Raw genomic sequence first — 15334 nt, forward strand, 5'->3', positions numbered from 1 at the left:
AATGTAATATACTATATTACTATAATAAGGGCCAAAAGCATGTGATCATATCAATAAGCACAGATGCAACATCTAATGAAATTCAACATCCTTTTATCATGACAAACAACACTCAAACTAGTACTGCAAGGAAATTTTCTCAACTAGAGTATCCACAAAGCCCCCACAGCTAGTATCTTATTTTGTGATGAAAGACTGAAGCCCCACCCCCCAGCATTCTTGAGTAAGACAAGGATGTCTGCTCTCACCCCCTTTAGTCAACATTTTACTGGAGACTCTAGACAAGGGAATAAAGCAAGAAAGGAGGTTAAACATAATGTTTTTCTTTTCTTCTTTTTTTTTGTATTTTAGGGAAGGGTCTACAAGGTGTGCAGGGTCTCACTACTAGATCAGACTCAGTGATCCGCCTGTTTACAGCCTCCCAAGAGCTGGGATTACAGACCCGCACCAACATGCCCAGTCTCAATTGCCTTCTCTGTGCCCCGGGGGTAGGGCAGGAACTGCAGGACTGGAGATGGAACGTTGGCCCTTGCGCCTACTTGCAGATGCTTTAATCTGTTGAGCTATTTGGCTGGCCCAGTTAAACATATTAAGATCACAAGAGACATATATATTTACCTCTATTTACAGATGATATAAGCTCACACATACCAAGAAATTACCAAAAAATATAAACATAACAAACAGATTTACCAAAGCTGTAGAATACAAAAATTAATGTAAAAATCTACATATTTCTATGTATTAGCAATAAATAATCCAAAAATGAAATTAAGAAAAGAATATGATTTCTGAAGACATCAAAAAGAATACAATATTAATAAAATTAGTGAAAGAATCTCAAGACTTATAACCTAAAATCTACAAAAAATTTTAAATATTAAGAACCAAATCTAGGATCTTCACACTGAACTACAACCCTAGCCCTTTGTACAATGCTTAAGATTTTGGGACAGGGCCTCATTAAGTTGGTAAATTGGTAAGGCTTGGCTTGAACTCAAAATCTTTCTGCCTCAGCCTCCCATACTGCTTGAATTATAAGCATGTATTATTACTGCTGCAGGCTTACAAAAAAATTTTTGGGGTTGAAGGGATTGAACTCAGGACCTTGTGCTTGCCAGGTAGGTACTTATGCTGCTGAGCTACCTCCCCGGCCCTATACGAAATATTTCTAACAGAAATTAAAGGAGGCTCACATATTTGAAAACTCATGCTACATACTCATGTAATGAAAATGTCTTTTAAATTTAATATCAAAATTGTCATATAAATTTAATACAATCCCCATCAAATTGCAGTTAGCTTTTTAAAAGATTTTATAAGATAAAATGCATATGAAGTTCCAAGGGATCCGGAACAGATAAAATGAACTTTGAGAGAGAAAAACATTAGAATTCACACATCCTAATTTCAAAACTTACTATAATGCCACAGGAATCAAGACTGTGGCATAAAGCATAAAGACAGATATATAGTTCAATCTCAATACCATCGAGATTCCAGAAATAAACTTCTGTATTTATTGTCAATTGACTTTCAACATGGATGCCAAAACAATTTAATGGGGAAAGCAAACCATTTTCAACAAAGATACAGGGACATCTGGATATTCATATGAAAAAAATGAAATTAGGCCTCTCCTTCACATCAGACACACAAAATACCAACTAAAAAATGGGTCCAATTGACGAATGTAAGAGATTAAATTTAAAACCCTTAGACAGATCACTACAAGTCTGAGCTGCATAGTAAGACCTTGTACCAAATATATAAAAAACAAATAAATAAAAAATAAAGCCCTTAGACAAAAACATAGATAAATCCATATGCCCTCAGATATGGCAATAGATTTGTATACACAACACCAAAGCCCAAGATATAAAAGAGAAAATTAACAAATCGAGCTTTGTGAAAATTAAAAACTTCTTTAAACTGTTGCAGGAAAAACTGAGTCAATATTAGTCAGGAGCTGAGGAGAAGAAAGGAAATTTTGCTGATGCTAGTGGACATCAGAGGAGTAATCATGTGAGGTGGTGATTACAGAGAGCTTGTCTCATATCTAGGGTGATAGAGAGAAGTTAGAAGAATGTGATAAGCTTTTAGATGAAGGTTATGATACAATGGGTATCTTCTGGTGAGCAGAGTTGTATGCAGTGAAGTTGTTTTTAGCACATTCATGGAAGTTTGGGTTTTTTTTTTCTGTATTTAGGGAAGGGTCTACAAGGTCTACATGATTACAGTACTAGATCAGACTCATAGCGATCTGCCTGTTTACAGCATCCCAAAGTGCTGGGGTTAAAAGCGTGTACCACCACACCCAGTCTCAATTGTGCGTCCTGGAGGAGGGGCCGGCAGGGCACACCAGGGATCGAACCCGGCTACTGAACTCTGCCTAAGCAGGAGCTTTAGTCTGCTGTGCTATCAGGCCAGCCCTAGAAGTTTCAATTTGATGATGAATCATATGATTTAGCTGAGTTCAGGGGCTGAGAATACAATGACTGCAGCTCTATTGAACAAAATGGCCAGGATTTCTGCTTCAAAAGGATACTATCAAGAAACTGAAAATAGAGGCTTGGATCAGTAAAAAGCTACAGACAGCCAGCAATGAGTCATATAAGGACCCCACAAACATCCAGAGCAAGCACCAGAAACACCAGGCCTTCGAAGCTGACCTGCATGCCAATGCTGACTGCATCCGCGGGGTCATCGACACGGGCAACTCCCTCATCGAGCGGGGCGCCTGTGCTGGCAGCAAGGATGCCGTGAAGGCCTGCCTGGCTGCCCTCACTGACCAGTGGTAGTTCCTGGTGCAGAAGTCAGCTGAGAAAAGCCAGAAACTGAAGGAGGCCAACAAGCAACAGAACTTCAACACAGGCATCAAGGACTTCAACTTCTGGCTCTCTGAGGTGGAGGCCCTTCTGGCATCAGAAGACTACGGCAAGGATCTGGCCTCTGTGAACAACCTGCTGAAGAAGCACTAGCTGCTGGAGGCAGACATCTCAGCCCATGAGGATTGCTTAATGGACCTGAACAGCCAGGCAAACAGCCTGATGACCAGCAGTGCCTTTGACACCTCCCAAGTGAAGGACAAGAGGGACACCATCAATGGTCACTTCCAGAAGATTAAAAGCATGGCAGCATCCCAGCGCGCCCAGCTGAGTGAGTCCCACCGCCTGCACCAGTTCTTCTGGGACATGGATGACAAGGAGTCGTGGATCAAGGAGAAGAAGCTGCTGGTCAGCTCCAAGGACTATGGCCGTGACCTCACTGGTGTGCAGAACCTGAGAAAGAAGCACAAGCGGCTAGTGGCGGAGTTGGCTGCACATGAGCCAGCCATTCAGGGCATCCTTGACACTGGCAAGAAGCTGTCTGATGACAATTCCATTGGGCAGGAGGAGATCCAGCAGCGCCTGACCCAATTCGTAGAGCACTGGCAGGAGCTGAAGCAGTTGGTGGCTGTGCGGGGTCAGCAACTAGAAGAGTCCTTGGAGTATCAGCAGTTTGTAGCCAATGTGGAGGAGGAAGAAGCGTGGATCAATGAGAAGATGACACTGGTGGCCAGTGAAGATTATGGAGACACTCTTACTGCCATCCAGGGCTTACTGAAAAAACACGAGGCCTTTGAGACAGACTTCACTGTGCATAAGGACCACGTGAATGACATCTGCACCAATGGACAGGATCTCATTAAGAAGAACAATCACCATGAGGAGAACATCTCCTCGAAGATGAAGTCCTTGAATGGGAAGGTGTCTGACCTGGAGAAGGCCGCAGCCCAAAGGAAGGCAAACATGTTTGCCTATTTTCAGTTTCTTGATAGTATCCTTTTGAAGCAGAAATCCTGGCCATTTTGTTCAATAGAGCTGCAGTCATTGTATTCTCAGCCCCTGAACTCAGCTAAATCATATGATTCATCATCGGCCTTCCTTCAGTTCAACTGGAAAGTGAATATGGTGGAGTCCTGGATCGGTGAAAAGGAAAACAGCTTAAAGATAGATGACTATGGCCGAGACCTGTCCTCCGTCCAGACCCTCCTCACCAAGCAGGAGACCTTTGATGCTGGCCTGCAGGACTTCCAGCAGGAGGGCATCGCCAACATCACTGCCCTCAAAGACCAGCTGCTGGGCACCAAGCATGTCCAGTCAAAGGCCATCGAGGCCTGGCACGCCTCACTTATGAAGTGGTGGAGCCAGCTTCTGGTCAACTCAGCCACCAGGAAGAAGCTGCTGGAGGCCCAGAGCCATTTCTGTAAAGTGAAGGACCTCTTCCTGACCTTTGCCAAAAAGGCGTCAGTCTTCAACAGCTTGTTTGAGAATGCAGAAGAGGACCTGGCAGACCCAGTGCACTGCAATTCCCTGGAGGGGATCAAGGCCTTGCATGAGGCCCACAACACCTTCCGCCCCTCCCTCAGCTCCACGCAGGCCGACTTCAACCAGCTGCGCAGGACTGCCAGATCAAGAGCTTCTGCGTGGCCTCCAACCCCTATACCTGGTTCACCATGGAGGCCCTGGAGGAACCTGCAGAAGATCATCAAGGAGCATGAGCTGGAGCTGCAGAAGGAACAGCAGTGGCAGGAGGAGAACGACAATTTGCGCCAGGAGTTCACACAGCACGCGAACGCTTTCCACCAGTGGATCCAGGAGACCAGAACCTACCTCCTCGACGGGTCCTGCATGGTGGAAGAATCTGGAACCCTCAAGTCCCAGCCTGAAGCCACCAAGCGCAAGCACCAGGAGATCTGAGCCATGCACAGCCAGCTGAAGAAGATCGAGGATCTGGGGGCCACCATGGAGGAGGCCCTCATCCTGGACAATAAGTACACAGAGCACAGCACCATGGGCCTGGCCCAGCAGTGGGACCAGCTCGACCAGCTGGGCATGCACATGCAGCACAACCTGGAGCAGCAGATCCAGGCCAGGAACACCACAGGTGTGACCGAGGAGGCCCTCAAGGAATTCAGCATGATGTTTAAACACTTTGACAAGGACAAGTCTGGCAGGCTGAACCACCAGGAGTTCAAGTCCTGTCTGTGCTAGCTGGACTACGACCTCTCTATGGTGGAGGAAGGGGAGCCAGACCCCGAGTTCAAGGCAACCCTAGACACAGTAGATCCCAACAGGGACGGCCATGTCTCGCTGCAAGAATACATGGCTTTCATGATAAGTCGTGAGACAGAGAATGTCAAGTCCAGCGAGGAGATTGACAGCGCCTTCCAGGCCCTCAGCTCCGAGGGGAAGCCCTACATGACCAAGGAGGAGTCCTACCAGATCCTGACCAGGGAACAGGTCAATTACTGCATCTCCCACATGAAGCCCTACGTGGACAGCAGGGGCCGTGAGCTGCCTATGGCCTTCGACTACGTGGAGTTCATCCGCTCACTCTTCGTGAACTGACCCCTACCCGCCTGCCCACCGCATGTCCACCCTGCAGACAGTGTCACTCTGTGTACCCGTGAGCCCACTTTGCTTGGTTAAGATGTAGTAGAAACGGTGCTTCAACAGACCGCTTCTGATGCAGCCACAATCACCGCCTTGTTGTGGGGACCCAGACCCAATGGAGCCAGCTGCCCTCATTCCGATGTAGCAGATCCGAAGCAGCTGGCTTGTGCTCCTGTGTTCTCCCCCTACCCCAAATCTTGTTTTCGTGTAAATGACGTTAAATAAAGGACTCCCTCTCCCCCTAAAAAAAAAAAAAGAAACTGAAAATAGAACCCAGAGAATGGGGAAAAGTATTTGTAAATCATAGACCTTATGAAGGACTTCTATCCATAATTTATTCAGAATATGTACAAATCAACAACATAACAAATGTCTCAATTACAAATGGGTGAACTAGCTGAATAGACACTTCTTTCAGGAATATATACAAATGGCCACTATGCAAATGAAAATCCTGTCAACATCATTAATTACCAGGAAATGTAAACCCATACCATTATGCAATGGCAGCTGACAAGCACTAGAATAAATATAATCAAAGAATTAGAAAATAGCAAGTGTTCAGGAGAATGTGGACAGCTTTTTACCCTTATACATCACTGATAGGAATACAGAATAATACTTCACTTGGCAAAATAATTTTTAGTTCCTCCCAAAATTAGGCACAGAATTACCTTATGACCAAACAATTCCACTCCAAGTATATATAAGAGAAATGCAAACACATATATCTTTTTTTTTTTGATACCGAAGATTGAACTTGGGACCTTGTATGTGCCAGGTGGGCACTTATTCCACTGAGCTATATCCCTGGCCCCTAAACATATATGTCTACACAAAAATTTGTACATGAATGTTCACAACAATATCATTTAAAAGAGGCAAAAATAGAAGATTACCAAATGCTCATCAAAAGATAAATGCATAAAATTATGTGGTATGTATGTCTATACAATGGGACATTGTGTAACAATAAAAGAAGAACTACTGACACACATTACAACATGGATGAATCTCACAAATAAGTACTATGTGTGTAGTCACAAATGACTAAATGGTGTTCAATTCTACTTATATGAAGTGCTCAGAATAGGCAAATCCCTTGAGAAAGAAAGTAGACTTGCAGTCAGCATGGATTTGGGGAGGAAGGAATGGAATGGGTAGTGTCATAGTTAATATCTGGGTGTCCCCTAGGAGCCACATGCATTCATAGGCAGAGGTTTTTAAAGGTAAACACACCATGGGGGTACTGTAGCTAACTTGCTGGCAGGAGGTAGGTTCAGGTCACAGAAAGCAGGTCACTGGAAGCACGACCTGGAAGGGTAGATCTCCTTCCCCAGTTCCTCCCTTCTATCCCTGACTTCTGGTCACCATGATGTGAGCTAGCTCTTTCTTTGCTTTCATTCCATCCTGCCTTGAAGCCAGCACACTATGGACTGAAAGCGTGAGCCAAAATCACCCTTTAAGTTGTGGGTGTTGCGTATTGTGTCCTAATAATGAAAAAGGGACTAAAACAGATTTTGGTACCAGAGATGTGGGGTCAATGCTGGGATGCTGTCTGACAATGAGATGTAGAAGCCTTTGGAAATGGTTCGTGCAGGAGGTTGGGAAGGGTCAGAGATGTCAGCTAGAGAAGCAGCCCTTGAATGCTATAAGTTGAGCATGATGGGAGATTCAGATCTCAGGAGACCAGAATACTAAAAAAAAGGCAGACAGAAATGATCAGACTCAAGAGGTCATAGTTCTCGCAAGGGCCTGAGTTCAATCCCCGGTTCCGAAAAAAAAAAAAAAAAAAAAAAGAGGTGATAGTTCTGAACAAGACTATTGGCAGCTGGACTCCAGGTCAAATGTATTATGCTCTGGCAGAAAAATTGTCCGCATTTTTCTCATGCTGTGAGATTTCATAGGAAACCGAGATTAAGGGTAGTGGGCTAATTAATCCCATGAAGGAATTTCAAGGTTGCCAAATGTTTATGTTGTGTCATGGATTCTATTTGTTGCTTTTAAAAAAAATTTACGCTGAGAAACAGGAGCAAAAAACCCATTTAAATATTTTCTTTTAGTTTTTCCAGAAACAAAAGGTTTATAAAATTGGAGCACAGGAAGCTTGGCCCCTAAAATGATTTGCAGTAAAAAGAAAGGCAAGTATTCTGTATCAGGATGTATGCTAGGGTTCACAAGAAGAAAACACCATATATATATATATATATATATATATATATATATATATATATATAATTTATCCATCAGTGACTGCCTACAGAGAGTCAGGTGTGGAAGAATGCAAAAGAACAATTTGCATGCTGGAGAACTGGAGGATCCAAAGATTGAAGACCTGGAGCTCTCTGTAGAGTTCTATGCAAGTACACATTAGGGAGCCAGAGGGTCTGCACTGTAAGGCTGAAGACCAGGTTGGAAGGCTGAAAAGTCTACACTGGAAGATTGAAGACAGATGTCCAAGGTACAAGCCCATTGGTTTGTGCCACCATATACAAGGTGTGGCTTCCTTCATCAGTAATTGCATGATCCAGACACACTCAGAACTGAGTGGAACCAATCAGATACACTTTTATTACTTAAATTGACAACACAATTAACCATCACATAGGAGGACAGAAAAAATGCCTTTCAGGCATCTGCATGGCAAGAAGCAACAAAACCCTCACCTTCATAGGCCCAAAGTTGCAAAAGGGCCATCTAGGCATAGATTCCCTAGGATTTGGTTCACAGTATTCAGCTATGCAGGCACTCAGAGGCCTCTGCAGCCATGATTTAAGGAAGACGCTGCTTGAGCTGGTGGCAGACCTTGTTGTCATTCATGTGGTACTGGTTTTACAGATGCACGGAATGAAAGAGTCTTAGGGTCAAGGAGCCTTCCACCCAGATTTTAGAAGAAGGTCTGGGAGGCCAGCCAACATGTCCTTGAGAGGGCTGCACATGAATCTATGAGAGTGAAGCCAAAAGTGCAGTAAAGACCCCAGAAAGTTAAAGCCAGGAACATGGAATGTTTGCTGAGGAAGGTCACAGGCAGTGAGCAGAGCCTGCCCAACAGAGAAGTTAAGAGGATTACAGCAGGCAATGCCATGAAAGGAGGCCTACTCAAGCCATCTACTGTTCTGATGTCATCACAACTTGTCCCACGTGCTGAACATGGAGTACAGACTTTTCTGTTTTCCCTGCTTGGTTTGGATATTGCTTTGGTAGCATCCCTTTCTGTCCCCCTTCCTCCCTTTTGAAATGTTAATGTTTATCTTATGGCACTGTGTCTTGGTTACTTTTCCACTTGTTACTGGGACAAAATACCCAACACCCAAAATGAAGGAAGGAAAGGATTATTTAGTTCACAGTTACTGGAGGTTTCAGTCCATACTCAGCTGGCTCCAAGGCAGAATGGCACATGGCAGCAGAGAACAGCTAAGAGCAAAGAGAAGGGCAGCAGCTGTAGATTGTAGCAAGCTTCTCTCTCCTCCTTACCTTGTAAACCCTGGGGCTGGGGGTGTAGAACTCACACAATGTCCATGCCCTCCTCTTGCACAGGATGAGGATGTTTACAAACTTAAGAATCCTGGCTCCCTGCTGCGTCACTTAATTAAACTTCTGAAGTTGACACAATGTATCAACCACCACAATCCACCCCTTGTCAACTTGGCAAACAGACATTTCCTTAAACCAGTTTCCAGGTACATAGACAGGCTTATTAACATTTTATAACTTGAACATTGTATTGCACTAGAATCTGACATTTTGCCCCTGGGCACCCCCTCCCCATAGACTCATGAACATCCCTTTGTGAAAAAGGCATTTTAGTCCATTTCTACGAGTTGCCAAAGTCCTAACAGTTTTAGCCTTGCTGAAAAGTCCAAGTCCCAAGCCTCCAAGATCTAAGTCAAACTCTTAGCTGTGAGCCCCTGTAGAAATAAAAAGTTAAACACTTCCAACATTCAAAGACACAGGATAAACATTACCATTCCAAAAGGTATACACAGCAGGATACAAACCCCTGGGGCCAAAACAAGTCCAAAATCCAGAAGGGCAAACATTACCTCCTGTAGTTCCATGGGGAATACCCAATGCAATCTGTAATGAATTGTGAGCACCAAAAACCTTGCATGCCACCCCTATGGCACTTCTGCTGGTAGCTCCTGTGGCTTTTCTCTGGGGCTGACTTTGCTCTCTCCTTAGACAATCCACATTCCTGGCTTTTTACAACTGCTGAGATTTCCATTCAATAGGCTTCTCACTCACAGCTTTACACACTGCCCTCTCAGGGGCACATTGCCTGACCTCCCAGGCCTTCTGAAATCTAGGTGGTGGCCTTCTTAACCTCAGAACTCCTGTATTCTGTATGAGCCTAAAACCAATGCCACATGGATGATGCCAAGGTCTGCTGCCAGATGGAACAATAGCCAGGCTTCCTCCTCTCTTGGCCGTAGCGGTTGAGTGCCTGGATTTCTGAGTGTTCTGACCCTGATTTTGAGAAACAAATTTTCTATGTTGGCGCCATTCTGGAATCTGGTGTGGCCACCACCTCCATTCTGGAACCTGTTGTGGCTGCTGCCTCCATTCTGGAACATGGGGCTCTGCGGATTTCTCCTCAAAGCAAAGTCCCTCATCCTTGAAATTCTGAGGCTGCAAAGGTGAGAACCTGCCACCTCTTGTGATGCCCTCAGGACATCTTTTTTACTCTCCTGTTCCTCCTGGGCAGTGGAGATATCAGCTCTGTCTTTGTATTCTACAGCCATCCTAGCGCTCCCTTTTTGGCCAAACTCACAACATTTTAAAATATTCTTCTGGGCTCTTTGCTCTTGACTCTCAACATAAATCTGGTTAAAAGCCCCCAACAACAGCCACGCCACTGCCTCAATATTTGACTGCCTTGAGATTTCTTTTGCAAGATTAACTAGTCCCCTGTGCTTAACCTCAGTCTCGGGCAAAGTCTCTGAACAGGAGCAAAATGCAGACAAACTTTCTGCCAAGCCATAACACAAATCATCCACAGTCTACCAACCAATACAGTCTTTCTTCCCAGCAGAAACCTCCCCAGCCTGGTCTTCACAGGTCTTTCTGTCAGTTTTCTGGTCTGAGCTCTGACTAGAATTTCCCAAACAGAACAGCAGAAGCTGTTTCAGTGCTTTGCTTGTAGGTGACATCTCCAAACCTTTGCTATCTCTTCCCCAAAACTTGTAGTCCACATGGTCAGGTTTAGCCACAGCAACCACCCATCTCCTCTTGTACCCAATTCTGTCTTGGTTACTATTCACTTGTTACTGGGACAAAATACCCAACACCCAAAATGAAGGAAGGAAAGGATTATTTAGTTCACAGTTACTGGAGGTTTCAGTCCATACTCAGCTGGCTCCAAGGCAGAATGGCACATGGCAGCAGAGAACAGCTAAGAGCAAAGAGAAGGGCAGCAGCTGTAGATTGTAGCAAGCTTCTCTCTCCTCCTTACCTTATAAACAAGCTACCCTGGAGCTGGGGGTGTAGAACTCACACAAAGGTCCATGCCTTCCTCTTGCACAGGATGAGGATATTTACAACTATGACTCCCGGCTCCCTGCTGAGTCACTTAATTAAATTTCTAAACTTCTCAAGTTGACACAATATATCAACCAGTACACACAGTATGTAGGAAGTGTGTAACTTGCTTCTTTATTTTTACAGGGGCTCACAACTATGACTTTTCCTTGAGTCTCAGAAGAGACCTTGGACTTGGACTTTTCAGCAATGTTAGAAGTGTTAAGACTGGTGATTCTTAGAGCTGCTTTAAATGAATTTTGCATAAAGAAACATAGAAGTCTCTGGGGGGTCAGAGATAAATGTTATGGTTTACATGTTGATCTCACCCCAAAGCTTCATGTGCTCATGGGGTGGGGAGTTGAATGGTGAAAGGAAAGTTAGTGATACTATTAGTGTCTCTTAGACACACTAATAGACACTAATAGTAAAAAGGAAGGTTTGTGCTAATATGGTTTTTTGTTTTTTTTCTTGCGGAACCGGGGATTGAACTCAAACCCTTGTGCTTGCCAAGGAAGCACTTATTCCACTAAGCCATCTCCACGGCCCCTTTTTTGTTTTGTTTTTTTTTTTTCTTTTTTTTTTTTCATGCATTCTTTTTTTAAATTTTTTTTTGCAGAACTGGGGATTGAACTCAGACCCTTGCACTTGCCAGGGAAATGCTTATTTCACTGAGCCATCTCCCTGGCCCCTATGCTAATATTGACTTGATAAAATTTTATGTCCATATCTTACACACTGAGCAGCTACTTTAAAGATAACAACATGTAATGCATTACCTATTGTTATTCTCCTATTATTTTGTTATGAAATTTTGTTTTACTTTTTTTCCATAAAATAAAAGTAGAAAGGCAGGGCCGACAAGATAGCTCAGCAGAATAAGCACCTGCTTAAGCAAGCACAAGGACCAGGTTTCCATCCCCAGTAACACATGCCACACTGGCCCCACCCCCAGGTGTGCTGAGCCACCAGGCCATGGTGGCACATGCCTGTAATCCCCACACTGGGAAAGCTGAAAACAAGAGAATCACTAAGAATCTGCACTGCGTAGTGAGAACCTGTACCAAATACATTTTTTTTAAAGTAGAAAGATGATTGAATCATGGGTGTGCTATAGATAAATGTGTTAGGAAGTAGGGCCTGGTTGAAAGAAATAGGTCACCAGGGGCAGAACCAGAAGGATATCTGGATATTACTGTCTCTCCCTTCTCTCTGTACCTCCTGGCCACTATGACCTGAACAGATTTTCTCCATCCAGTCCCTTCTATGCCACTGACCATACAAGGACTAGAACTTGTGAAACATGAGCAAAAATAAGCCTCTACTGTATTAAGTTGTGGGTGGATATTAGGCATTTTTTTCTATATATTTAATAAAAGGTCTACCGGGTCTCACTGTGTAGATGTGACTCATAGTGATTCTCCTGTTTTCAGCCCCCCAAGTGCTGAGATTACAGGTGTCACCATGCCCAGTCTGATATTAGGCATTTTTTGGCCAAATATTGAGAAAGTACCTAAGGCAGGTAGTGACTGTTAATGGATATGAATTTGTCTGGGTGGTGAAATATTCTGAAATTAGACCATAGTGAAATTTATGCAGCAATACAAATGTACTAAAATCTGCTGATCTGTATACTCCAAAGGGGAAATGTTATGGTGTATGCTATGGCTTGTTTCTAGATGTCCCCTCCTCAAAGCGTCATGTGCACGTAGGCAGGCTTTTGGCAGGTAACTGCATCCTGGTTGTGTGATACTAGATTAGTCCACTGATGGTTTCATAGCTGGATATGATATCAGGAGGTGAAATTTCGGTCACTGTGAGCATGGTTTGGAGATTATATATAGGATTTTATTATATATATTATAATATTATGATATAATTATAATATATAATATATAATAATTATATATGTATATTAAAATCTTGCTTCCCTCTGCCATGTGACACCCTGCCTTGGGGCCAGCCAACTATGGACTGAAACCTCTACAGATTGTGACCCTAATAAACCTACTCTCCTTTAACTTGCAGGTGTTTAGTACTTTGTCTTGGCAACAAAAAACATAACCAAGACAGTGTATAAATTATTTTTAAATTCTTTTATTAGTACATGTTTGTACTACATAATGATTATATTTTTCATGGGGAGTTAGTACACATACATGACACATCTTAGTTCTCTTTTATCCTCTTTCCGCCCTTTCCTTCTCCCTTCCCTCCATTTCTTGGTCCCCCTCCTGTTTCTTATTATCTCTTATTTTGCTTTTTATTTATATTTTTGGCTTCTCATACAAAAGAAGTCATGTGATATTTAATTAATTTGCTTCATTAACATTATGGTCTCAAGGTATATCTATTTTACTACCGATGGTTCAAATTGATCCCTTTTTATGGCAGAGTAATACTCCATTGTATATAAATACCTCATTTTCTTTACCATGGCATACAAATTGTATCTCAATAAAGTTGTTACAAAATAAGAAATATGGGCCAGCCAGATAGCTCAGCGGGTTAAAGCACCTGCTTAGGCAGAGTGCAGCGGCTGGCATTTGATTCCCGGCATGCCATGCTGCCCCACCCCCTGCACACGATGATATGGCAATTGAGACTGGGCGTGGTGGTGTGCGCCTGTAATCTCAGCACTTGGGAGGCTGTAAACAGGAGGATCACTATGAGTCCAAGCTACGTAGTGAGACCCTGTAGACTCTGTACTGAATACATACATTAAAAAAGTAATTTAGGGTCCAAACCCAAAACAATTTCAATAAAAACGAGTATTTTAATGTATAAATTGTTTTTATAAGCTACTAAGAAAAACCTACAAAAGCAAAGAAGATGATGAATATGGAAGCCAAGATAAAACACACAGAAATATTTGAGGAGGTCAGAAAAGCAGCTTAAAATCAGATATGGTGGCATGCACTTTCAATCTCAGCTACTTGGGAGGCAGAGGCAGAAGGATTGCAGGTTCATGACCAGCTTGAGCATTAGGGAGGCTTGATCCCAAAATTTAAAAATCAAAGTGAATGGGGCACGTTTGCAATACTAGCACTCTGGTGAGTGAGGTAGGAGGATCAGAAGTTCATGCTAACGTAGGCAAATGAGACCCTGCAGTAATAGAAAAGAAGAGAGAAGTGTTGGGGGTATGTGAAAGCCCCAAGGCCCCAATGCCAGAAAAAGAAAAAGATAGCTAGTAAAGGCTGACACTCCTCTGGTGGTTATTTATTACAGTGCAGAAATGCTTCACATACTTCATTTAACCATCACAATGACTCCAGGACGTTGGCTCCCAGCCCTCACAGTGGACACCACTGGCTTTTCAGGCCTGGGTGACATCCCTGCTCCGTCCATAGATCCCTGCTGACCTGTGTGGACTGGCATGTGCCCCCACACTGCCTATCCAGGCACAGTGACTCCAGCGATTTGAGTTCACCCAAGGGGGTGACGAGGGTGCCAGAAGAGCTTGCAGGCCCGAGTGCCTTCCAGCACAGCTGCTGGGGACATGCTCGTGCCCGGGTAGGCTTTGCTGTGAGGGGCGCCAGCATGCGAGCCCAGCAGCTCTAATGAGTTCCCAGGATGCAGATACTATGTGTGGCACAGTGGTCAGCCTGAGCAGCCAGCATGGCTGGGAGGCAGCTTCAGCCACTGGGCGTTGAGTCACCCAGTGAGGGTTTGTGGGCTCGGAGGAGGAAGACCACGACACCCCTTAGCAGCAGTGGGCACTGAGAGGTCCTTCTGCTGGAACCAAGATTCCTCCCAGAGAGCAAGTTTGTTTGGCACCAAGCAAAGGGAAAATGGGAAATCACAGGCACAGAGTCTTGGGCTTTAGTGCCTGGAGGTGGTAATTTCATCCTGAACACTTCCAAAAGCAAATGTTACCAATCATTCACTTTGGTCATAAAACTCCTTAATAAAGTGCCTGTGGAGGATCCAAAGGGAAACCTGAAAGCTGCTTGCCTTGCGGAATGTGCCTGGGAAATGGACTGGGGTGCTTTTTCAGGGCTCTGAGTTTTAAGTACCAATCTGTTAAACCCCAGCAAAAAGGGCAGGCATGGAAAGCAGAGGACAGCTCGATCACCTGGGCGCTTGCCCTGGGCTCTTCTCACCTCCAACCCGAGCAGACACCCTTCACATTAAGAGCGAGTGACTGAAAAAGTCTCAAGCAAGTGGCTTCCTTAGGGAAGAAGAAAGGATAAGAGTGCCAAGGTCACCAGGTTGGAGAGGCAAAATTCCTCAGCCAAGGGAAAGCCTGGGGTAAGGATCTGGCCCGGGGCCCCTCTCTGCACAGGTGCTAGCTGGTCTGTGTGTGATGGCTAACTTGGTATGCATGGGATGCAGGAAGTCGGGCAGGTGTCTCTGTTGCTTCTTTCACCCTCTTGGCC

At 44.2% G+C, this 15334-nt stretch overlaps 1 protein-coding gene across 1 annotated transcript in view; it reads left to right on the plus strand.

Annotated features, from left to right (window-relative positions):
- The window catches only part of LOC101572112 (spectrin alpha chain, non-erythrocytic 1-like), a 12095-nt gene extending 6414 nt beyond the window's left edge, over positions 1-5681 (plus strand). Inside the window, 5 exon segments of the mRNA XM_023704722.1 lie at positions 2544-2759; positions 2802-3790; positions 3905-4440; positions 4443-4506; positions 4508-5681. Coding sequence (XP_023560490.1) covers positions 2544-2759; positions 2802-3790; positions 3905-4440; positions 4443-4506; positions 4508-5393 — 2691 coding nt within the window. The 3' untranslated portion in view covers positions 5394-5681.
- Positions 5682-15334: the final 9653 nt, after the last annotated feature.

The sequence above is a fragment of the Octodon degus genome, unplaced genomic scaffold (genome assembly GCF_000260255.1).
Source record: "Octodon degus isolate 3935 unplaced genomic scaffold, OctDeg1.0 scaffold00201, whole genome shotgun sequence".
NCBI classification, from domain to species: Eukaryota; Metazoa; Chordata; class Mammalia; order Rodentia; family Octodontidae; genus Octodon; species Octodon degus.